General features: G+C 42.2%; 1 protein-coding gene across 1 annotated transcript; it reads right to left on the bottom strand.

Moving 5' to 3' along the window:
• Positions 1–4,076: 4,076 nt before the first annotated feature.
• Positions 4,077–21,004, bottom strand: LOC311246446 (tripartite motif-containing protein 16-like; the record flags this gene model as incomplete). The annotated part of the gene is made up of 6 exons (XM_084336600.1): positions 4,077–4,621; positions 5,559–5,718; positions 7,935–8,168; positions 8,584–8,670; positions 15,999–16,373; positions 20,768–21,004. 6 exons carry the CDS (start codon positions 21,002–21,004, stop codon positions 4,077–4,079), a joined length of 1,638 nt encoding a protein of 545 aa, XP_084192726.1.
• Positions 21,005–27,280: the final 6,276 nt, after the last annotated feature.

Raw genomic sequence — 27,280 nt, 5'->3', positions numbered from 1 at the left:
CATAGTTGAATAGTTGACTACGATGAATTGGAAATGGGGGACCCTGGTGTAAACAAGACGAAAGTCTTTCTCTGGTCTGCATCCCCTTAACAATTGTATGTATTGAGCTGTACTGCACTGTACCCATTCTGCAATCTGTTAATAAAGTTTTCATTCATTCATTCATTCATTCAGTTAATCTACAGCTGATGTAGCTGTGGCCTGGACATAGTTCTTCTACAGCTGATGTAGCTGTGACCTGGACATAGCTCATCTACAGCTGATGTAGCTGTGACCTGGACATAGCTCATCTACAGTTGATGTCGCTGTGGCCTGGACATAGTTCAACCTACATTGACCAGTTCCACTTTACCATTGTTCTTTGCAGTGTTTGATCGTTTACGCACCCATACAGTACGTAAATTAACTTAAAAGCTTAGTGTTGTGTCTCCGTTAGTGTTGTGTCTCACCAGACAATCTGAGGTTAGAGCAGCGAAGGTAAGTGCAATTTTGAAGCGCCGGTGGCCTCAATCTGCTCTGTACACACTCCAGGGCCTTCATTTGTCAATGCTGCGTACGCACAGATATGTGCGTAAATCGTGCGTACGATCATTTCTAAGCAAAGTGTGGGGTATGTCTGGGAGTGCTTGCATTCTTTCATTTATTTGCATTTATTTTAAATTTGTTGGACCTTATGGTGTCCTTGTTCTGTTCTTGACTTATTGTTATGTTTTCTTCTTGACTTGTTTAAAGAAGACCTGTACGGCCCATGGGGACATTAACGTGTGTTGTTGGGCCTTATAAATAAATTTGATTTGATTTACAGCAGTTTTAACTAAATCTACCCTTGCAAGGTCTTAATCTAACTTTAAAAAACCGAAAAATGAAAAAAGGCATTTCTTTTGCAGTATGTTATGTCACCCTTAATACATTTATTCATGTCTATCATTCTCATGTCTTTATGGAAATCTTAAGCCTCTGTTCTGTGGCAATTGTCAACAGCTATTCCTGACCGGAAGGCCGGGAAGCTGTTGGTAATAATCACAGGCAGAGGACTGCAGAGACGGCAGGATGTTGGCTGACTAGAGGAAAACTGGTTACAGTACTCACAAATGTATGCTATGTACACAAATGTATGCTATGTATGAATCAATCTATTGTTCCATTTATCTATGGTAAGAATGCATAGACAAACATCTACAAATATGTGTACTATTACAAAATGTGCTGTTTACTGTATTAAAACAGGCCATTGCCCATGTGTAGAAATGCACTGCTTTGACCCTCAGTCTGTCCTTCACAACTGAACCACAGGTGACAAGACTGTAACTCTAGATCCTTGCTATTTTAGCCTGTTTTCCTTGTTTAGTCGTTTGAGGCCAGGCCCCAAAGAGTATAAGATGTCACATTTTACAGAGGTTCAACACACTCTCTCTGCTAGGCTCTGGCTAAGTACTGACTGTGTCCACTCCACAGCTGTGATGTGTATTCTCTGTAATATTGTTTTATTCACTCTGTAATAAATCTTTGAACCTAAAACCCTCTTCTTACCGTCTCTTCAAGGTCAAATTAACTGAACCGGACAACTATCACTACAAACGCAAGCGCAAAATAGTGGCTACGAGTTTTTATTCTCCATTGGGTTGCACAGGTAGCAATTTGCTTCAGTGACTCTCATTTCAGTCATTACAGTGCAAATGTCGGGTCAGCTTGTCATTTATTTCTGTCAATGTGCTGGTTCTGTAGGACTGCGTCAGTCAACACCCTTGGACGCTCCTTCCTCCTGGGTGTCCACTGGAATGGACAACTTCATTGGATTAATTTATTCTCTCATGTAAAACCATACAATTAAATATTCTCAAAATATCTTGCAAAAAATTTGCTCAAATAATTTTTCTGGTTCAGTACTGTCGAGTCTTGACTTTAGGCACATGGCACACATTCATGCATATAACGTAGCTCATATGTGCATATTGCTGCGGTTATTAAGAGTAGTAGTACCTACTCACTGGTCATGGGAGGCTTCAATAACGTTTAGATTGTAATCCATTTTGTGAATCCATTTGTTGAAACAACATATTTGTTGGCCGATGGCTCCTGCTATCTTAACATTAGCCAGCTAAACGTGCATAGCTTAATTAACGTGCATAACATACCTGTGTAACATTAAGTAAGTAATTTGTGTTCCTCTGGGAAACTTCAGCATCACTGCATACACTTGGTTTAATCCAAACGTCCATTCGGAAACGTTGTATTATGAAATAAGACGGGTGAGTGTGAGTCACTTAACTTGCTCTTTTTTGCATGATTGATTAATTTCCTGATAATGTATGATGGTGACCCCTCATCATCATCGACTAGACTGTGTTGTTGTGACCCCGTGAATCCGGCTGTCGGCGTTGCCTCCAGCTTGGGCCGGCCATCATACTGACTCAATTGGCAGAGTTAGCGGGTGGGAAGTCGATGGGTGGTAGTCTGGTCGTTGTGAACAGCGACTCCTACAGGTCGGTTGGGGCGCCTGCACAGCAAAGTCAGGAAAATGGCGGGGGCAGTGTGAGCCTCCTACACGTTACTCCTCGCCAAATGAGAGTCCGCGCAGGTGAAAAGATGTGACAGGCTGCCTCCACATGTATCGGAGGGGACATGTGGTGCAAGGCTTCTATCCTCCCTACAACCGGCCAGTGGGGGGCATATGCGAGCAACGATCAGGACAGGGAAGGGAGAATTGGCACAAGAGGTAAATTGGGATGGGGAGAAATCGCAGAAAGAGGAGAAAAAGTAGATACATTTTTTTAAATTTAAAACGAAAATAAAAAATGTTTAATAAATTAAAAAGCGGAGGTTTGAACCTATTAATGAACTAGTTCAGCGCCAACTCGTTTTGTTGTCAATATAATAAGGCTAATGACGAAGGGGGTCGCCCCTTAAAAGACACATTGTCACTTTAAAAACCTGGAGAAGGACCTTGTCGTGGTTATAGGGGTTCAGAAAACTCTGAGCATAATGTCTTTGAAGAACCAGTGAAGATGTTTGTTTCTTTTTACCAATATGGGGCCTATTTACCCACATTAGCAACACGTTTGACTTATAGAAGGACATTGGAACTTTCTTGTAACCTTCTTAACTCATTATTAATCAGAATATCCTGTCTGTTTCATTCCAGTGCTTATAAACATTACTAATGTAAAAAAACATTTAGCAGTCAGAAAATACTGCAATTACAATTGAAAACTAATGTTTGCCTGTTGTCCAATATTAGCCTTTGCACCGAGATGTTTGTCTGTTGTTCAGTGTTAGTCTTTGTATGGTGATGTTTGTCTGTTGTCCAGTGTTAGTCTTTGTATGGTGATGGTTGTCCAGTGTTAGTCTTTGCATTGAGATGTTTGTCTGTTGTCCAGTGTTAGGCTTTGCATTGAGATGTTTGCCTGTTGTCCAGTGTTAGTATTTGTATTGAGATGTTTGCCTGTTGTCCAGTGTTAGTCTTTGCATTGCGATGTTTGTCTGTTGTCCAGTGTTAGTATTTGCATTGAGAGCTCAACTGTTGAGTAAAAACATGTTTTCATTATTGCTGTTACCCATTTGACTGTTTGGACTATGGATTAGGCCTTGAAAATAATGTAGCAAATTCATGGGGCAGCCGGGAATCGAACCCGGGTTACCCAGACCACAGGCAACAGCGCTAACCAGTCAACTAAAGGGTCTGACCCGTTTGCCAAGGACTAGTGAGTCTAGGCAGTCCGTGGTCATTACACTACCCCCCTCCTTCAGGAAGTGCGTTCCCACGCCTCTGGGCGTCACATGCTTCAGCCTATCAGCTCCCTCATGCCACTGGGCGCCACACGCTTCCGATGGCCTCACACTCTGACACTTCTGACACCAATGTAGTGAATTCAGGGGGCATCGAAACCGCGTCGCCCAGACCACAGACGACAGCGCTAACCAGTCAACTGAAGGGTCCGACCAGTTAGCCAAGGGCTAGCGAGTCTAGGCATCTGTGGTCGTCACGCTCATTTAAAAATGGAGGTAAATAAATAAATAAATCCTAATATAAAAATAGACTCTCCTTCAGAAACACTTGGTCCACGTTTAAAGGTGCATCACGAAGTCACGGAGGACCATATCTTGCACAACACTGCAGTCGTTCCACCACCACAGAGCCGTATGCCTGGATAGAGCGCTTGCGTGAAGGTGGTCTGAACAGTGTGGAGGAGGGTCATGGTGTCGGAGACGCTGTAGAAGGACAGAGCTCCTGCCTTGTGATCCAGGTACACACCTATCCTGGAGGACTGGGGGCCGGAGACCTTGGTCTCCACATTGTTGTGTCTGAACCAGTAGCCCTCGATGGAGCACAGTAAGCTCCAGGACTTGTCGTTGCTCCCAAAGTGAGACTCCTCGACATACCCCGTCCTGGTGATGTCTCTGTACGAGACGGATGTGTAGATCTTGAAGCCGGTCCACTCTATCTCCCAGTAACACCGTGCAGACTGACCCTCTCTGCACAACACCTGCCAGATGATGGTGAATCTCTCGGGATGCTCGGGGTACCTTTGGTTCTTTAGCGTGCCGGACACCTTCCTGTTCTCCACCGACAGGGAGAGGAAGTTGTTTGTTGTGTTTGGGTCCAGTGAGAGGAGACAGGCGTCTGGGAGGAAGGTACATGACACCAAATCAGAACTACTTAAACACACAACCTCTATTATGTTCAGAAGCCGTCTGTCAGGTGACACACTGTTACTGTAAATCATTGTAGGTCAAAATGCAACACATGAACATGTACACACACAGATAAAGGAACTCAACAGACACACATGGACATGTACACACAGATAAAGGAACAGACACACATGGACATGTATACAAAGCTAGAGGAACAGACAAACATACATACGTATTACTACATAAGACTACAGTACACGCATGCATACCTATACACATATGCAAAGACACATATATTGCCATGAAGCAGGGAACACACACACACAGGCAGACATACGCAACACATGTAAAACGACTGTAATGTCGTTCATTATCATAACCATTATGTGATCATGTAAAGAATGTCACTATTAATTATGTGCTCAATTTAACTCGGTAATGATGATGTAATGACCACTTTTAAGTAGAAAAGTCTAACCAGGGACAGGGGTTGCAAATTAGCCAGAAATCCTATATGCAATGCAGAAATAGAAAGAGGTTGTCACAGACTCACATTGTAAAAAGTCCTCTCTGGTCCTGGGATCTGGTGGAAATATGACATCTACTGTAGAAACTAGAGACACAAACAATCAGTCACAACATCACATCATAGAACCTGCTGGAGGCTGGTCTGCACTGACATCATAGAACCTGCTGGACGCTGGTCTGCACTGACATCATAGAACCTGCTGGAGGCTGGTCTGCACTGACATCATAGAACCTGCTGGAGGCTGGTCTGCACTGACATCATAGAACCTGCTGGACGCTGGTCTGCACTGACATCATAGAACCTGCTGGAGGCTGGTCTGCACTGACATCATAGAACCTGCTGGAGGCTGGTCTGCACTGACATCATAGAACCTTATAGAGGCTGGTCATCTCACCTGTTGCTGATATCTTTGGCCACGTCTCCTGCAGGATGTTCTCCAGTTTGTCTCTCAGGTCAGAGACAGCATCGCTCACGTCTCTGAAGTGACGCAGAGGACGGACAGTAATACCGGGTATGTCTGGAGATCCACTGGTACTGGTGAGGGACTGGAAACTCTGGACAGAGTGAAATAGAGAGAGAGAGGTAACAAAGGACAGCGATAGAAGAGAATAAAACAAGGAGCAGATACATTTGCTGTGCACATTCATGACATAGGGACGACAGGAGGTGGAGCGGTCGTCTGGTAATCAAAAGGTTCCCGGTTGGATTCCGGCTCCTCCTTGCAGCGTAGAAATGTCCTTGAGCAAGAGTGAATAGGTGAAGGTTGAGGCATAAGTTGTAAAGCGCTTAGGATGAAAACGTGATATAAATGCAGTCCATTTACCATGACCCCAAGAGGAAGATGCCTATTTGGTGACCCTATGACCTTTACTCTAGCGCCACCACCAAGGCCAAACTGAGAACAAAATAAAGGTCATCATCATGACATGGCACCACCATGAATTGTACCTAAATTGCACCTCGTCCCATTTCTCCTTTTCTGCCTTGCACTATATAGTATTGTATATTAGTACACTGCACAGTATTGTATATTGTATGGTAACTACGTCTATTCTGCATCGAACATTGTACATATGTCTAAACTGAACACTGTGACCTCATTTTTTTACTTCTAATTTTACTATGTTATTTTATTTCATACTTATCTTGTCTTGCACAGTCTCTGGAGCGCAACAGTAAGAAGCATTTTGTACAAAAGTATTCTGTACTTCTGTATGACAACTATTAAAGAAACTTGAAACTTGAAACATGAGGCAATATCAGCAACTCTTGTTTCTGTCATCTACCCAGTACAATGTTGCATGTGGCGGCAAAGTGGGCAGTTTAGTTATGTTATGTTCGATCTGGAGGTCTGGACTGAGTGCATTCTTCTAGTTGTTTTAGGAGTGGATTTATGGACACAGTATAAGTTATATTATCCATCTTTAATAAATAATATAATGTTGACCACCTACGGATATGACATTCAGGATAAAGAAGCATAGCCTACAAATTCCAATGTGGGTAGATGAATATCGTGAATATCGTCTCTCTTTACTTGTCAGTTTGACAGTTGATACTGGTGTGAAGACATGCTAGTGAGTTTGGTCTCAAGAGTAACATTGTTGATGGTCACAAAAACTAGACCATTATAAATGTAACCTGTTCTACAGTATATCTATAGGCTACAGAGCACTCATAGCAGTCTATTTCATATTCATTGTTAAGAGTGCTCTCTATGATTATAGTTAGAGTTGAGGTTACGTTCAACAGTTATGGTTAGGGTTCGATCCCCAGCAGAGGAACTTAAAGGTTTTCTGAAAAGGTTAAACGTTTACATTTTGTACTTATTATTTATTTATTGTAATACGTACACGTTACATTTTCGATACAATGAGTAAATAGATTACTTATGGCCATAACATAACATACATTATGTACTCCCCCCCCCCCTGTAGTCGATAGTACTTATTTACATATTTTAGGCGAGATTGGGCTGATCAGACTGAACAGCTAGCTGATAAGACTGACATGGATGTGGTTAAAGAAATATGCAAGACATGCTGATTTGAAAGTTGCAGTTAGACCTATAGAAACGGTTGTAGTTAGCCCTATAGAAACAGTTGTAGTTTGCTCTATAGAAACAGCTGTAGTTAGCCCTATAGAAACAGCTGTAGTTAGCCCTATATAAACAGTTGTAGTTAGCCCTATAGAAACAGTTATGTTAGCCCTATAGAAACAGTTATGTTAGCCCTAGATAAACAGTTATGTTAGCCCTATATAAACAGCTGTAGTTAGCCCTATAGAAACAGTTATGTTAGCCCTATATAAACAGTTATGTTAGCCCTATAGAAACAGCTGTAGTTAGCCCTATAGAAACAGCTGTAGTTAGCCCTATATAAACAGCTGTAGTTAGCCCTATATAAACAGTTGTAGTTAGCCCTATATAAACAGTTATGTTAGCCCTATATAAACAGTTATGTTAGCCCTATATAAACAGCTGTAGTTAGCCCTGTGTATGAGACAGAGCAGCTAGCTAAACTGAATGAAGTGGATGTGGTCATCAGTGTGGGACAGAACAGCTAGCTAACCTGAATGAAGTGGATGTGGTCATCAGTGTGGGACAGAACAGCTAGCTAACCTGAATGAAGTGGATGTGGTCATCAGTGTGGGACAGAACAGCTAGCTAACCTGAATGAAGTGGATGTGGTCATCAGTGTGGGACAGAACAGCTAGCTAACCTGAATGAAGTGGATGTGGTCATCAGTATTTGACAGAACAGCTAGCTAACCTGAATGAAGTGGATGTGGTCATCAGTGTGAGACAGCTTCTCCAGCTCAACATCCCTCCTGCACAGCTCCACTTTCTCCTCCTCCAGTTGCTCCAGGAGTCTTTCGGCCTGAGTGACTGCAGTCTTCTCCTGGGCTCTGATCAGCTCCTTCACCTCCTTGCGCCTTGTCTCTATGGAGTGGATGAGCTCAGAGAAGACCCTCTCGCTGGCCTCCACTGCTGTCTGCGCCGAACTCTGTTAATGGAACACACCGACATCATGGGAAATGCGCTTACTGTCTTCTCCAGAGTTAGACAAGAAGAAAGAGATCTCTGTGTGTTCAGTAGAAAGCTATCCGGCTGCAAGATTAGAGCCTAATTTAGCACAAATGAATGGAAGCGTATACGGGCCAGCTAGCCTAGCTTAAAACTCTGGGAGAGGAGGTGTTTTTGGCCAACAGCTAGACTGGCTGATCCATATCCACTTCCATTCATTTGTACTAAGCTAGGCTAGGCTTTCTACTGAACGCACAGAGAGGTAATCGGTATCCATCTTCTTGTCTGACTCTGGAGAAGACGGTAAGCTAATTTCCCATAATGTTGGTGTGTTCCTTTAAGACATCAAGGTACGAGTACACGCATTATACACACACACTGTTGTATGACTTCACCTTCAGCGACTCCAGCGACTCTTTCAGCTCCTTCTCTCTCTCCTGGACTCTTTGGTGGATGTCCTGTTGACTCTCGCCCAGCTGCTTCTGGAATACGTCCATGTTGGAGGAAAGAGTTTCATTCAGGGGCATAAAGGAAAAGTAAAGCAAAGTTTGAGTCTTTGTCCTGCTAAATTAAGTTTAAGATTATTCTGTTACTTGTGTGCAAATTCCAAGATGTCTTTCTACAGTACACTTCATTGAATCATTTCTTCAGAAGAAGGTCAACATGACTTCCGGTTTGACCGCGGAAGAACATGGCTGCTTAACTCGCGAGCTCCCCGACAGCAAAATGATTTAGCCCCGGAAAACATTTATTAACAACACCAGGGTACATATTTAATAGGGATGAAAGAAGGGGCTATCACGAGACGTAGGGCGAACACGATTACAACTGAAAAGGACGACGGAATGGCAGAGAATGACGACGTAACGGGAGGAAAAGATGGCGACGATGACTGTGAACAAGAAGCCACGCTGTTGAACATATACAACGAGCTCAAAGACTTCAGAAAAGACAATGAACGTCAGTTTCGGGAGATAAGGAATGACATGAACAAAATGAACGACAGGCTCGGTGAAACGGAGGGGAGAATCGGAGAAAATTAAAATGTGCTTGATGCGGCGACGGTTTTAATAAAAAAAATTATACAGAGGCAGGCCGACATGGAGGCTAAACTGCTCGACCAAGAGGGCAGAACGAGGAGAGAGAACCTGCGGGTGTATGGTATCCCGGAGGAGAAAGAGGGAAAAGACATGCATGGATTTCTAGACGGCTTGTTTAAGGACGCACTCGGACTGCCTCATGACATGGACCTTCGTATCGAACGAGCACACCGGGCACTGGCCCCAAGGCCTAACAACCCACAGCTGAAGCCACGGTCAATCGTGGTTAAGTTTGGGAGTTACAAAATGAAGGAAGAGATAATACGCCGAACATGGCAGAAGAAGAACGTCTCATGTGGCAACGATCGCTTCTATGTCGACCATGACTTCCCCACTGAAATACTGAAGAAGCGAGGAGAATATGCCGAGGCCAAGAGAATAATGAAGGAGAAGAATCTCAAGTTCCAGACACCGTATCCAGCGAAGATGAGGGTATTCTACGAGGATGGCACCCGCCTGTACCAGAGCGCAGCGGAGGCGACGGCGGATATGGCAAAACGTGGATTCAAGATCACCGTGGTGAACCCGACTACCGACCCGGACCGAGAGGAGATAATGCGGCTGTCTACCTGGCAGACAGTGGGAAGAAAACGGGGACCGGGGGACGACATGCAGGCGACGGGGACTGAACGCCCCACACAGCAGGGCAATGGTCATCACGGATACCGGGAGAAACTACAGGGATTCAGACGGGGACAGTCGGAGGCGGACAATTGAGATAAAGTTCATGAAGCGCATGGATACAGATAAGTCACGGGGGCATCGTCATAGAATAAATAACATCACAAAATGCCAATATGTATATATATATAAAAAAAAAAAAAAAGCGATTGAGAAAAAAAAAAAAAATGTGAAATGAGAATAGAGGGCACTGAATAGGAGAATATGATAAAATTGTGGGAGGGGAAATATCCCGGATGGATACAGGAAAAGTATAACGAAATGAACCACAGGCCATTATGGCTATGTCATAGAAGTTACAATGTACCAATATATATCTGAGAGATATACAAATGTTAATTGTTGGAAACGTTACCGTTTTGTCAAGTTCAGTTGAATTGATCGCACTGTATATAGATTACAGTGTTAGCCATACGTTACATCAGGGTATACAAGATAGTAGGGGCACAGTTTTGGGCAACCTGCCTCGTGCCATATGCACTCCTCTGTTAGTCGAGGGGGACCAAGGTGCATGGGTGAGTATCGATCTCACCCTCGGTACGACTGTTCTATCTGGGGTCATATCGAACGTAGCTTGGGTAAATGTGGGGGGGGAAAATGTATTTATGTTTTTATATGTTCTTTTTTATTTCATTGTATGCTATACTATTGTATATATATCTTCACAGTCTCAGGCACTAGACTACGTCCTGGATTGCACAGGGGAGATGCATTACGAGGAATATGGGGCTGATTAAAATAATATCGTGGAATATAGACTGATGTCATCATCCCATTAAGAGAAAAAAGATATTGACGTTCTTGAAACAAAAAAAGACGGATATTGCACTAATTCAGGAATCGCACCTGGATGAGGAGGAGTCGGCCAAGCTTAAAAGGGATTGGGTGGGACAAATATACTATAGTACGTTCTCTTCTAGGAAGAGGGGGGTGGCAATATTGGTGAGAAAAAACTTAGACCTAAAGGTGCACAATAGTTTCTCACATGATGAGGGAAGATGGGTTATACTGGATGCTGATTTAGAGGGACAGAGGACTACTTTAGCTAATATATATGCGCCCAACGGGTCGTCCTCAGACTTTTTCCATGAGGTATGTGAGGTGATCAGGAAAATAGGGAATAGCAACGTAATCATAGGGGGGGACTTCAACTTGGTTGGAAACACCTTAATGGACAGATCGTATCAACCCAGGACCGCTGACAACACAGGGAGACTGGCGGTTGGTGTTCTGATAGAGGAATTGGGTCTAGTGGATATTTGGAGGATTATGAACCCACAAGAAAGAGACTACACGTTTTACTCTCACCCGCATTCCTCATACTCTAGAATAGATTATTTCCTGATCTCTAGCGCACTGGTAGAACAGGTGGCAAGTACTGGGATAGGGAACATTGTAATATCTGACCATGCTCCGGTTGATTTAGTGATCACATCCATGGAAGAAGGGCAACGATCTCGGAGATGGCGATTCAATAACCTGATGTTAAATGATGAAGGATCGTGTGCGTACATTAGAACTATATTTAAGGAATTTTGGGAACTTAATGAAGGGTCAATAGATGATAGTGGCATAATGTGGGACACATGTAAAGCTTACATGAGAGGACGACTCATACAATACGGTGCGATACTAAAAAGGGCAGAGAAACAAAAAATGACAGCATTAGATTAGGAAATTAAAATACTCTCGAAACAGCACAGTCAGAGACCAGACCCAGAAACGTGGAGAAACCTAAGCAAATCCAAATACGAATTGAACAACATATATCAAAAGAAGGCTGAATATGCGTTATTTAGGACCAACCAAAGATATTATGAACAAGGGGAGAGAGCGGGTAAAATACTAGCGAATCGGGTTAAACAAATGCATAATCAAAATATTATATCCTCGATTCGTAATAAAGATGACAAGATTATTACAGACAAAAAGGAAATTAATAATGTTTTCAGGTGCTTCTACCAGGACTTGTATACCCCACAGAAGGCGGTGGATCAGCTAAAAATGGACGCGTTCTTCGACAAAATCAAATTACCGTCATTATCGAAACAACAAGTAAAATCAATGGAGGGGGGGGTCTCGATAGAAGAAATACACGCGGCAATCAACAGCCTTAAATTGGGTAAAGCACCAGGAGACGACGGGTTTACTCCCAATTTCTACAAACAATTCAGTGATATAATCGCTCCGAGACTATTAAAAGTATATGAGGATTCACTGTTAAAGGGGGGCTTGCCCACTAGCTTGAGATCTGCCACTATTACATTACTACAGAAAAAGGGCAAAGACCCTCAATGCTGTGGAAGCTATAGACCTATATCCCTGAGCAATTTGGAAGAAAAAGTATTGGCAAAGATACTTGCGAATAGAATAGAAGATGTACTACCAACTTTGGTGCATTCAGATCAAGTGGGCTTTGTGAAGGGGAGAAACTCAGCTGATAATATCCGCAGACTCCTACACATAATGTGGAAGGTCAGGAATGATATAGAACCTACAGTGGCCTTCTCATTGGATGCCGAAAAGGCCTTTGATAAGGTGGAATTTGCATTCTTATTTCACACGCTAGAGCGCTTCGGGTTCGGACCATCGTTTACTGGGTGGGTAAAACTGTTATACACAAATCCGATGGCATCAGTATTGACCAACGGGATCGTATCATCGCCCTTTAACCTAGGGCGGGGGACGAGGCAAGGTTCTCCGCTTTCTCCCCAAATGTTTGCACTCTTCCTCGAACCACTTGCTATCGCACTAAGGACTAATCAGGACATCAAAGGGATAATAGCGGGGCAGGTAGAACATAAATTATTTTTGTATGCGGACGATATCTTATTGGTATCCAGCAATCCCCGAACAGCAGCTGGGGTCATTGGAACTATTATCGAGTCCTTCTCCGAAATATCTGGGTACACAATCAACTGGAGCAAGTCAGAAGCAATGCCTCTCTCTAAATGTTGTCCCCCTGATATCAGAAGGGGGTGGCAATACAGATGGATGCCGTCAGGGTTGATATACCTAGGAATAAAGCTGATCCCAGGTCTGAAAGAGTTGATGCAAGCCAATATTGCCCCTATAATCGAACACATTAGTGCTCTGACCCAGAATTGGACCAAAATGAATATGTCCCTCCTGGGAAAGATAAACCTAGTAAAAATGATATTGGCTCCCAAATTAAATTATATCCTATATATGTTGCCGCTGACTCTCCCGACCCAGTTACTCAAACAGTATGACAAAGTCATTCATGTATATCTGTGGGGGGGCAAAAGGCCGCTATTTGGACGGGCCAAAATGTATGCAGCAAAGGAAAATGGCGGCTTATCCCTGCCTAAACTAGACTGGTATCACTATGCATTCTCGCTCTCCCAGCTCTCCAAACTGAATCACTCGTCTGAGGAGGCACCTGCTTGGGTCAAGATGGAGGAGGAAATGATATATCCCTCATCTCTGGAATCCTTCCTGACACAATCAGACAGACCTATACCTTTTAAAAACCCTTTAATGGCATTTATCAGGGAAACTTGGAATCAATCGCACAAAATGACTGGTGATAGCCCATACTTAACTACGAGAGCCTCTATATGGTATAATAAGAAACTTAAAGGTTGGTAAGAAATCAGTCATATGGGACGATTGGATTAAAAGGGGGATACATGTACTAGGTGATATAGCCGGGGAGGATGGGGTCTTGCCTTTTGAGGATATTAAAGAGGATTTTGATATAGATAATAAAAACTTTTATAAATTCCTACAGATTAGACATTGTATATCGTCATCAATAGGAGGACCAAAGTGTGGCCCGATTACTGCAATTCAAGAAATATTCTATAAAGGATGGCGTAGGAGAGGCGGTGCGTCAAGATTTTATGATGTTATAAGAGAATACAATGCACCCAAATTGGCGGGTCTGAGATTGAGCTGGGAGAACGATGTACGTGAGGATATTACTGAGGAAATGTGGGAGAAACTGGTGTCCAAATGGAGTAAATTCTCTAGGGAGGCGCAATCACAACTTATTTTTTACAAAGTGTTGAACAGAAGCTATTGGACGCCTAGTAAACTGGCCAGACTGAAATTAAGGGACAGTGACATCTGCTGGAGATGTGAGAAGGAGACAGGCACTTTACTGCACATGTTATACGAATGTGAGAAGGTCCGGAAAATGTGGGATCAAATTGTGATATTCCTAAGTAAGGTCCTGAATGTGAAGATAAATAACGCCCCAATGGCATGTGTTTTGGGTATAGTACCGAAAGGGATTAAACTGCCTAAATACCGGGGAATGTGGTATAGAATGGCCATGATATCAGGATGTAGAATTGCATTACGACATTGGAAATCACCTGTTGATATTACTTTTAAAGAATGGATGGAACTAATGTTCCGGACAGCATCATATGAAAGGGTGACATATAGAGTCGCAGGAAGAGAGGATATCTTCGCTGAGGTATGGGACAGTTTTCTACACCTGACTGAACGGTCTGGGGGATGAATGATTAAGGTGGGGTTTCAGTATTATCAATGATGAAGGTGAAAAATGGGATCTGACCTGATGGTACCTATACTTTATATTGTATTATATATGTATATGCATTAACGTATATGCATCTTGGTTATATATGCACATATAGTAATGTTTTTTTTTGTAAGTATTTTTTATAATTTCCATGTCTGTTTTTGGTATGTCTGTATAAGTCTTTTGTATGTTTTATATGTCTATACGAAAAAGAAAAAAAAAATCTTGGAGTTTGCATATTATGCTGTTGAAATATATCTTTGAATATTTGTAAGATTTGTGCAAAAATATCAATAAATTAAAAAAAAAAAAAAAAAAAAAAAAAAAAATGGTCAACATGAAACTCTTGATATTTGGATTCAAAGGGACGAGGTCTGAACTGAACAGATAACGGAGCCGTACTGTATGTCGTCTGAGGTTCAGTTAAATGCTCTCTCTATTTTGCTCAACTAGTGCAGTGCCCGTTCGGCTGGTTGCAACTAAATCAACTTCACACTCAACGCTGCACTTCCTTGAGTCATCAGCAATAGTGTGAAGTATCAGCCAGCAGTTTGCTCCCACCCCTACCACAAATAGGCCACCCCCACCCACACACACACACACACACACACACACACACACACACACACACACTAGGGCTGCACGATTTTGGGAAATAATCTAATTGCGATTATTCTGACAGATATTGCGATTGCGATTTGCGATGCGATTATAACATATTTAAAAAAAAAATTACAAGAAGAATGTTGCTGCTTTCTGTAGTCGGGTCCCAACTGCAAAATTACTGTATTACCCTGTATTATACACTTTTACTATCATGTAGACTATTCTGCTTTGTGTTTACATGTGATGTATTGTATACATGCACATTTATTATGTTCTTGTGTGATGTATCGCACATTTTATTGCTGTGTGATGTATTGCAAATGTTATTGCTGTCATCTTGGCCAGGTCTACCTTGCAAAGGAGATCTTGTATCTCAATGGAACTTCCTGGTTAAAAAAAAAAAAAAAAAAACATTGTTTTTTTTTTTTTTTTTTTTTTTAATTGCAGGCTTGGCGATTTGATAATTGCATCATTCCAAATCGCGATTTCGATTAAAAAACGATTAATCGTGCAGCCCACACACACACACACACACACACACACACACACACACACACACACACACACACACACACACACACACACACACACACACACACACACACACACACACACACACACACACACACACACACACACACACACACACACACACACACACACACACACACACACACACACACACACACACACACACACACACACACACACACACACACACACACACACACACACACACACACACACCTCTTTGTCGTCGTCGTCGTCGTCCCCCCCTAGGCAAAACAATTATATTGCAGATGATCTTGTTTCACTTTTGTTTCATGATGATGAATTTGTACACAATTGTTTATCACGTTCTTCCCTAAATTATACTTGGATCTTCATGACCTTGTTGTGGTCCTACCTGTTTATCCGTCCTCTCTGCTGCCGTGGAGACCGTGTCGTGACCTTTATGCTCATCCATGGTGCACAGATAACAGATACACTGCTGGTCCGTACGACAGTAGACCTCCAGCAGCTTGTCGTGACTGGAACACATCTTCTCCTGCAGCCGCGCCGTGGCTTTGACCAGCTTGTGCTTCTGCAACACGGGGATACTGTGGTGAGGCTGGAGGTGGGTCTCGCAGAAGGAAGCCTGACACGCCAGACAAGACATGAGGGCCTTGTGACGCCTGGGTCCAGTACAGAAATCACAGGCCACGTCTCCTGGTCCGGCCCAGGTCAGAGCGGCAGAGGGAGACTCTTGCTGGTCTCCTGTCCTCTTCAGCTGCTCCACCACCTAGGAGAGACAGACGGAGGACGGCTCAGTCAGCGCATGGTTAATATATTATTTACACTGTTATTATATTGTTTACACTTTGCTTATTTTGTATCTGTACTATAATTGTATTGCCTATATTATGTATTCTATTATTACCCTACCCATACATGTACCTCCCCTCTACCCCTCCCCCCTCCCCATGCTGCTATGACTGAATTTCCCCAAGGGAACACTATCACTACATACTCTCTCACTACATACTCTCCCACTACATACTCTCTCACTACATACTCTCTCTACATACTCTCTCACTACATACTCTCTCACTACATACTCTCTCTACATGCTCTCCCACTACATACTCTCCCACTACATACTCTCTCACTACATACTCTCCCACTACATACTCTCTCTACATGCTCTCCCACTACATAATCTCCCACTACATACTCTCTCACTACATACTCTCCCACTACATACTCTCTCACTACATACTCTCTCTACATACTCTCTCACTACCTTAGCTATGACAATAGCCTACTAACTTAGCCTTGGAGAAAGCTAAGTAAATCTTTGACAGGACAACACAGATGAAAAGACAAAACTCTGGAAACTGTTTAACAGTGTTATCTATGGTGCACAAGGGGAGATGGTGTGCAGAGCGGTGGGTGGAGTGCTGGCTACTTTAAGCCCAGTGGCTGAGGAAAGGCAGTTTCAGGGATCCATGCAGTGTCTTTTGGGGCTTCACCGGCTATGAGCAAAAATTACAAGTGTTTTCAACAATCATCAATCCAGTGGTGGCATTAGCTGACATACAAGAATTCAAACAACTTGAAGAGAACTCCTTGTTCTCTTTCAGTACCATGGACAGCTCATTTCAGGTCTGGAGAGTGAAATGAGAGAGAGACAGAGGGGAAGGCTGGCGTGAGCTGTCCATGGTGCTGAAAGAGCTGGAAGCTCTTACAATTCATTGTAAACTAGTTTCAGACACTTTTAATTCCCAAGAGAAATATGGCATTGCTTTTGTTGATAATTTAATTTGAGGGAATTGTTTAAGCTGTTTAAGCTGATACATAATGCAGTGTTATTCAATGCAGACTAGTAGTTGTTTAAGCTGTTTGTATGTCAGCTGATACATAATGCAGAGTGTTATTCAATGCAGACTACTAGTAGTTTAAGCTATTTGTATGTCAGCTGATACATAATGCATAGTGTTATTCAATGCAGTCAGCTGATACATAATGCTGAGTGTTATTCAATGCAGTCAGCTGATACATAATGCAGAGTGTTATTCAATGCAGTCTACAGTAGTAGTTGCAGAGAAGGGAGAGGCGTCTCCCTTAATTAAGGGAATTGTTTGAGTTATTTCTATGTAGAACTGTCCATCGTGCTGAAAGAGCACATCGTGCATTTAAGTTAACTAACTAACTAACACACCCACACCCCCCTCAGATTTGGTTGGTTCCCATTACAGGTCTGGCAATAGGTTACCACCACGTCTCCCTGAGATCTGATAATGATTATACAATGGCATGCACATTTCTTGATTCTGATTGGCTGAAGCAGTGAAGTTGCCGTTGTTATTTAGTATAACACACTCCACGTGACCCCAGATCCCTCCCACAACCGAATTACTTTATTTTTTCTGTCTGAATCAATCCGCCATAGATAGAAAAACTGAAGTATGAATAGCTTTTGAACGAATCCTCCAAAAAAGATACAGTCAACTGGAATATGTTAGTTTGTTACATACACGTGGATTTTCTTTTATCCACTTTTTTCTCCTCTTTTTCTACTTTTCTCCCATCCCAATTACCCGCTGTGCCAATTCTCCCCTCCCCTGTCTTGAACGTTGCTCGCATATGGCCCCCACTGGCTGGTTGTAGGGAGGATAGAAGCCTTGCATCACATGTCCCCTCCGATACACGAGGAGGCAGCCTGTCACATCTTTTCACCTGCCAGCGCGGACTCTCATTGGCGCGGTGTAACGTGTGGGAGGCTCACACTACCCCCGCCATTTCCTGTCTCTGCTGTGCAGGCGTCCCCAACCGACCTGTAGGAGTCGCTGTCGACAACGTCCAGATTACCACCCATCGACTTCCACCCGCCAATTGAGTTAGTATGACGACTGGCCCAAGCCAGAGGCAACGCCGACAGCCGGAGTCGAACCCGGTGTCTCTTGCATTGGTGACAAGCGCAATGTCCACTGCGCCACCCAGCCGCACATACACATGGATTATGTAATTAATCACGCTATCGGGAAATGTCCGTCAGTCACTCGAGTTATTGATTGTACGGTGTACCACAGTTTCATATTAATGTACCGTTTCATATTAATGTACTTATATATAGGTATTTATATACAGGTAATGTAAACAAAGCGGATGAGTTCAGAGATCACGCATGGTCCACTATCGGGAAATGTCCGTCAGTCTGAATGAATGAATGAATGAATGAATGAAAATTGTATTAACAGATTGCAGAATGGGTACAATACAGTACGGCTCAATACACACAATTGTTAAGGGGATGCAGACCAGGGCCCTATTCCCCGTACCTGGTTCAACTAAGTAGATCAAGAGTCCCATTATCCAGATTCAATTAACCCGATGTTTGAATCCGGGATTTTCCACTGAACACTGCGAACATCTTATACGTTTTAGTTCATAGGAAAATACTTTGACTATAATGGTCATAAGTAAATTAACTTAGATACTGTTATGCTTAACACCCAGTACTATTCACTTTACTTAATTTCTAAGATTAGATTAGATAATTTAGACCGGACTTTGAGAATGCCTGTGTTACCTACAGTATAATACTGCCAGCTGCTATAAGAAAACCAAAAACGATCGGTATCGGCAGTGTATCGGCCGATATGACTCATAGACGATCGGTATCGGTGGCAAAAACCGTGATTGGGGCATCCCTAGTTGGATTGTGTAATTGGTTTGTCATGACCCATTGTCAAAACAATAATACATTGCAGGATTTATATGAAGTTTGTTGTTAGATGGCATGCTTTGAAGCACCGCACCTCCCTCTGCTTCTAGACACAGAGGCAAAAAAAAAAAAAATTTGACCTACTTTTTCTGCGGATGGTTGTGAATAAATCTCCATTATGCTTCAATTACTGTGTGTTTATTCTATAGCAATAAGGTTGGGTGAATTCTGCCATTGTATAAAAGACATTACATCACTTGTAGTCATATGTTATAGGAATTAGATCATGCGTAGTGGGGTCTAACGACCCTCCGCTGCGCGTCAGGCCTAACAACCACCCCTAGGCACAATCTAATTCCTATAACACACTCCTGCGCGTGATGTAATGCTTAAATGATTCATAATTGATCAGAGATTTGACAGCGTTGATAGTTTAATTAACACGTTGATTTTTTTACTGAACAAAAGTTTTGAAGAAACTCCCACCCACCCAACCCCCTCCAATCAGTTTCTTCCCTCATGTGTATATATATATATTTTTTTGTATGATCTCTTTCTCTTAAACAGTACTGTATATTTGTATATCTTGTATGTCATAAATGTCAGGATGAAACGGTGCTGTATGTCATGTATGTCATACATGTCTTGATTAATTGAAAATGGGGGACCCTGATGTAAACAAGACGAAAGTCTTTTTCTGGTCTGCATCCCCTTAACAATTGTTTGTATTGAGCCGTACTGTATTGTAACCATTCTGCAATCTGTTAATAAAGTTTTCAATCAATCAATCAAAGGAATTAAATGTCTGGTCCCAAAAGCAGCCGCGTGCGTGTGACCGTGATCCGTGCGCATGCATGTCAAGGCAAGTTAGCAGCGTCCTTGTTGCCTAGAAACATATTGGTAGATAGTATTAGTCATTCTTCTTCATTAATACCAGAACCCAACTTAACCTGCTGCACAATATTATCAACAGTCTAGCTGTTTTAATTGCAGATTGATCTCTACTTGCCAGATCAAATGGTGCATCGTGCTAATAATAATAATAATAATAATAATAATAATAATAATAATAATAATAATAATAATAATAATAATAATAATTAATAATAATAATAATAATAATAATAATAATACGGTGCTATACTCAGTCTAATATTAAGCCTGACTCTCTCTGGGGCTGTCTGACTGAAAGCTCGCCTGACTGCAATCGGCTACTCTCGTCTGTTTCAGAGGCAAGCCGTCGGTCATCTCAAACGAGCCTATTATCAGCAGAGAATTGCGCCGCAAAGGTTAATATTGTGGGGGAAACTGGACCCGTAATCACGCAATTGAAACAGCCGCAACAAGACACAGATAGTAGTGGTTTAACAACAGAGCGATATACCGCAGAACGACCCCTATATGAACGTCACACAGAGGATTCTGCACGGGTGAACAAACAGTATCCCTCCACATTTCAAAGCGCCCACCTCGGCCAGCATGTTGTTCCTCGTCAGCTCGGGCCTGGGGCAGAAGCTCTTTCTGCACTGGGGGCAGCTGAAGACCCCCGTCTTCTCGTCCTGGTCCCAGCAGTCTTCAATGCAGCTGCTGCAGTGACTGTGTCCACAGGGGATGGTGACCGGCTCCTTCAGAAGGTCCTGGCAGATAGAGCAGCAGAACTGGTCTTGGTCCAGAACGACTCCCTGGTTCTGTTCATGTTGAGACATTTTACTGACTGTTCACACATACACACTTCATTGGAGCTTCATTGTTTTGAGGCTGGGCGAGAGAGAGAGAGCGAGAGAGAACGAGGGAGAGAGAGAGCGAGCGAGCGGCGTAGAAGGGGAGAGACTTCCTGGTTCTGCCCAGGGGGAGGAGTTTCATAGAGCATAGGCCTACTGTCATTTCCACGAGGAAAATAAAGGATTTCTTCGGTCAATTATTAACAAAAGTGAGGACTGTGATTGTGTGAGTTATTGAGACTATTTAAATTTTATTTGGATTTATTATGTTTATTTTTTATACAGAAACGAAATGTAAAGGTGCTATGAATTATACATCCACAGAGCTTTTAGAAAGGTGTGGAATAAAAGTATTACTTCCCCCCCCCAAAAATTATTGATTGGTGACTCAATAAAAAAATCTTTGTGGGTCCAAAATGAATGTTGTTGTTTACATGTTGCAGAGCCCCTCCTCCCTACTTCCCATTTCCCCACGTGGAATACACCTGCTTGTATAAATGACATGTTGGTGCTCTAGTGCGAGATCAACAAAGGGCAAAATAGAACATAATCAAAGACTTGTATTACTCATTCAACATCAGAAAACTGAAGAATAGTCTTGGATTCAAGCATATTGCTAAAACAGTTAAAATGTCCATTACACCAGTAAATTAAGATAATCAAGTCAAGAAGTTTAGTTCATGTTTGTCCACGAGCATATATCTTCTGGTGATGTAGCTGTAACACAATCTAATATCTTCATCTTTCCTTTAGGTTTTATTATACCTGTTCATGCACTTCTAGGAAAAACACATACAACCTTATTTAGGGGTCCAAGCACTGAATCTGCTGGAACCCTATTGCATTTGTTGGGATTTGTATTCTCTTTCTCCACTAAAACCACAAGTCCTAGACCAACCACATTCGGTGCAGGTTCCTATGGCCCTCCACTATAACAAAAATCGCCCATGTCTGCATCTCCCACACCACAAGTCAGATCAACACTTCATACACACATACAAATTATGTTTGTGTTAACATAATAATGAATACATCGTTTATTATGTTATATCTATAAAATAATTAGTACGTAGTTCATTGTTATATATATAACAATGTTAACATAATAATTAATACATAGCTCATTGTGTTATATCTATGTTAAAATAATGGATACACAGTTCATTATATATCTATAACCATGTTAACATAATAATGAATAGTTCATTGTTACATTTATAACTGTTAACATAATGAATATAGTTCATTGTTATATCAGTTAACATAATGGATATAGTTCATTGTTATATCTATAACCATGTTAACTTATGTTAACATAATAATGAATAGTTCATTGTTATATAACTGTTAACATAATAATGAATACATAGTTCATTGTTATATCTAGAACTGTTAACATAATGAATATAGTTAATTTGTTATATCTATAACTACATTAACTTATGTTAACATAATAATGAATACATGGTTCATTATGTTATATCTATGGTTACCTGTTTAGCCATATATGACAAATTAAAATGTCTGGTGTGAAAAGGGCCTATTCTAGAAGTAGAGGACTTGGTGGCTGTTTTTATTGTTTATATTCTTGATGTGCGCAAAAATAAGCAGAACCGTGTGACTGACTTGAGACAATAATATTTAATTTATTATACAAAGAAAAACATTCACAAAGTTAAGGGAGGTAATTTTCACATGAGAGCTGGTCCAAAAAACGACAGACACACACACACACACAAAACAGTTATTTCTGGATTAGTTAGCTCATACTTATAATTCTACCATCAGTCAGTTTCAAACGGAATACTGAGTGGGTGGAACTCAAAACTATTGAGTTTAATGAGCAATGAGTGAGAAAAACGAAAAAAATAGTTGATGAATGTCCATGAGTGAAGTGATGAAAGATACAGTTGACAATGTATTGCCTGAAAAAGAAAAGTCAAAAACATCCCCAGAGACCCTGATCCTCTCAAGGTTCATCCTCCCTGTTCCCCTCAAGGTTCATTCTCCCCGTTCCTCTCAAGGTTCATCTTTATGCCAACATTATGGGATGTTCTTATCATCTTCTCCAGAGTCAGACAAGAAGATAGAGACCAATTTCCTCTCTGTGCGTTCAGTAGAAAGCTATCCGGCTGCAAGCTAGCTTAGCTTAGCACAAATTAATGGAAGCGGATACGGACCAGCTAGCCTAGTTTTACCCATCCCAGAGTTTTAAGCTAGGCTAGTGGTCCATATCCGCTTCCATTCATTTGTGCTAAGCTAGGCTAGATTGCAGCCGGATATTTTTCTACTGAACGCACAGAGAGGACATTGGTATCCATCTTCCGTCTGACTCTGGAGAAGCCGGTCATGTCGGCATGTTCCTTTAACCGCTAAGAGAGACCCTGTTCCTATAACAACCGAGCAGACGAGGAGTTAACAGTGCAAGACTAAAAGTGAAGCTATTCTACTGGTGATATTCTTTTCAACACGCTGGTGTCCCACTCTCCCGCTGCTGTTCTCTCCCTCCGGGCAGATATGAGTAAGTTCTCGGTCTGTTCCAATATATTGATGACGGACACACGTGGCTCAGTGCAGCAGGTGAGCGAGCAACACATTATCTTTTAATCTGTCAAAACAAAACACACTTCATCAAACATACGAGAGATGTCAGGTGGCCACCGTGGAGTAGGCCTATTATGATGGAGAATGAGCGTCATATCCTCTTATAATGTTTACTTGTTCTGTTGTATGTTTTTTATTTATTAAATTGTTTATGTGTTCCGTTTCTGTATTACATTGCATACAATTTGGGACACCCTCAAAAACGAGATGCTGTATCTCAAGGGGTTTTCCTAATAAAGAATTTCAATTATGTAGCTTTCCATACGCAGGGGGAGAAAACGGATGTTGTTACGTGTTGTGCTGCTGGACAACATTTTAATGCTCAAAATACAAACGTGCTGTAAGAGTGGCTCATTAGTGTAAACGAAAGAGGAAAAAAGGGTTAAGTTTGAATGTTTCAGTAAAACAAATAATTATTGACAGTAAGACGAAACCCAACAATGAAATCAATAATAATAAATTAAAATGAAATCTTGAGAATACAAATTTGAAGTGTAGTTGAGTTTCCCATGGATTCTCCTTTGCTTTACAACAGACTAGACACCAGATATTTGGGTGATTGATTACCAATAGAGACCCGTGGGTAATATCAATATTATTTGCTCTACCTTTGAGATATTTTTCAATACTAAAGATGTTCCTTACAGGCACATTCACTGCTCCTAAGGTAGGGGTGTAAGAGGTCACCAACGCGTCATAAATATCTGTAAAGGTCCAACAAGCATCCACCTGGAAAACTGGCCATCCACTTTAATAAAAAAATCTACGTGTTTATACATCTAGTTAATTTATAAACAATATCATGTGGGCTTAATATCCAGACTTAAGGCTTTAATTGCATAACCTGATTGAATCAGTCCTGTGACCGTCACATTATACACATATTACAATTCCAATTCTAAAATGAATCCAATTGAAATGAATAGAACAGTGGTAGAAATGTACAATTTCACAACACATCAAATCTTTGCTTAAATTATAGAAATAGAACCATCAGCGTATTGAACCATTACACCCCTAACTACAAAACCATCAGCGTATTGAACCATTACACCCCTAACTTAAAAAGCAAAACATTTCACTCTTGTAAATACCCATCGTATGAAGGGTAGGAGGACTGAGGAACTAGCAAACATTTAGACCTACAGATGAGGGAACATATAAGTCTGTTTTGAACATGTTCTGGAAGCCCAAGTACCTGCAGTTGTACAGTCAGTTGTACAGTGGGAATGTGATCCATCACCCTCAAATACTCCAGCTCTGCTAACGGATGCACCTCCAACCTACCATCTTTAAATAATTAGCTTTGAATTATCTTTTTTATCTGAAACCTTAAAAAGAAAAAGACTTGTATCGTTCTTTGTCTAAATAGGAGACACGTCAGAACCACAGAACGTACGCACGCTAGCTCTTGGGCGTGGGAGTGGCACATTGAGAAATAAACAAATGGTCGTCAATAAAGTCAGTTTGACTCCCCATGGTGATGTGGTGGTGTCTTGTTACCATGGTGATGCAATGAATTCCTGGTGCTGTGATTACAGTACAGAAACAAGACGACTGTGTGCCCCTCTCTGTTCTCCCAGATACAAACAAAGCTCACGCATGCTGGTTATTCCAAACTTAAATATTAAAAGTGTCCGTCTGTGTGCACGCAGATTGCGTTGCCTTGGTAACACACAGATGAATGGAGAAATTGTCTTTGATGTAATCACAGCATCAGGAATTCATTCAAGAACGAGAGACGAGACACCATCACATCACTGAGTCAAACTGACGACCATCACATCAACATGGGGAGTCAAACTGACGACCATCACATCAACATGGGGAGTCAAACTGACGACCATCACGTTAACATGGGGAGTCAAACTGACGACCATCACATCAACATGGGGAGTCAAACTGACGACGATCACATTAACATGGGGAGTCAAACTGACAACCATCACATTAACATGGGGAGTCAAACTGACCATTTTCGACGGAAAACGATTTGTTTATTTCTCAATGTTCTCAAGCGCTTTCAGGCGCAGTGGAGAGCTAGCTTTCAGGCACAGTGGAGAGCTAGCTTTCAGGCGCAGTGGAGAGCTAGCTTTCAGGCGCAGTGGAGAGCTAGCTTTCAGGCGCAGTGGAGAGCTAGCTTTCAGGCGCAGTGGAGAGCTAGCTTTCAGGCGCAGTGGAGAGCTAGCTTTCAGGCGCAGTGGAGAGCTAGCTTGCATACATCCCGTGGGTCTGACGTGTCGGGCTACACCAGATTCATCTCAACCTGGGACTGGAAGGCGTCCAACTAGACATTCACCGACTTGTAGGCTTCCTACACATTTTACCTTTCAGAATGACAAACAAAAGATTTTGTATAAACATAACATAATAAAATGTCAACTAGGCCATAATCACTCTACGGTTGAATATTATCGTTCACAGCAACAAACCTCACACAAAAAAATTACTGCTGGGCCTCAACACAGCATGTAGTCGTCTCTGCGTCGGGACTGAACAACATGTCTCCTGTACTTTGCCCAAATGATTCAAAGAAGGTGAGGTGATCCAACAAATTTTCCATACTTATGTTGACATTCCCACATCTGCTTTGGGAATGCCTTGCACCTTGGTGACAATGACCGTTTTTAACAAGACGTTTTCTCACCAGTGGAAGTTTTCTTCAAGGGGTAGATTCCTCCTTTTGACTTGCGGAGAGACGCCTCACGACAACAGTGGAGAGACTGACAAAGTAGTGCCTTGTTCACACATGTCAAGCAGCTTGTGTGTGTGTGTTGGGGGGGGGGGGGGGACTATCTCTTCCTGAGAGGTAGGATAATAATAATAATAACGAATGCATCTGTCTGTTGAAGATGGTCAGAGGTGGAAGGTGGGCTGAGATGGTCGGGTTGAGGAGCCAATGAGGGACTTAATATGTGAAAAAGGTAGAAAAGCTTTGAACCAATGACGCTGAAGAGGGCGGGGCAGAGGGGGAAATAGAGGAGGGGGAGGTTAAAGGTCAGACTTCACAGCTAAGACCTCGAGTCTTCAGTCAGGTTAGAAAAGCTTGTGAGCAAAAAAGACGTCAGTTTGAAAAAGTGGGGGGGAGATTTCGGATCTGTGTTAAGGATGAGACCTGCTGACTAACAGTCTTTGGAGAAATAAGCAAGGGGCGGGGCTTAAACTGGGATGGGAGTGGTCTGTCTGTGGCTCCTCCCGGAGTCCGAGGCCATCGCCAAAGTCTTTGCATTTGTTCACTGGATGCTCACTAAGCACACACCCACACCCACACACACAGATAGGCGTTTTGTCCATAAACCTGTACACACATCATGTACCAGCCAGCCAGCCAACACACACACACACACACACACACACACACACACACACACACACACACATACACACACACACACACACACACACACACACACACACACACACACACACACACAGACACACAGACACACAGACACACAGACACACAGACACATACACACACACGACCTGGGTCAAATAGGACTTGCAACAAATGTCTAGTGTTTGTTTTTAACCTGGTTGGCGTGCCAGATAGGTGGTGTTTACCACATCAGGACAATTCAGAATAGTGTCAGCTTACATCTTCAGAAATCAGGAACAGTCTACACTACATGGCAGTGGTTCTCAAAGTGGGGTCCT

The sequence above is a fragment of the Notolepis coatsorum genome (assembly GCF_963971535.1).
Source record: "Notolepis coatsorum genome assembly, chromosome: 19".
In the NCBI taxonomy this organism is placed as follows: domain Eukaryota; kingdom Metazoa; phylum Chordata; class Actinopteri; order Aulopiformes; family Paralepididae; genus Notolepis; species Notolepis coatsorum.
Note: the sequence above shows the minus strand (reverse complement) of the source record. Positions and strands in the feature narration are given on the sequence as shown.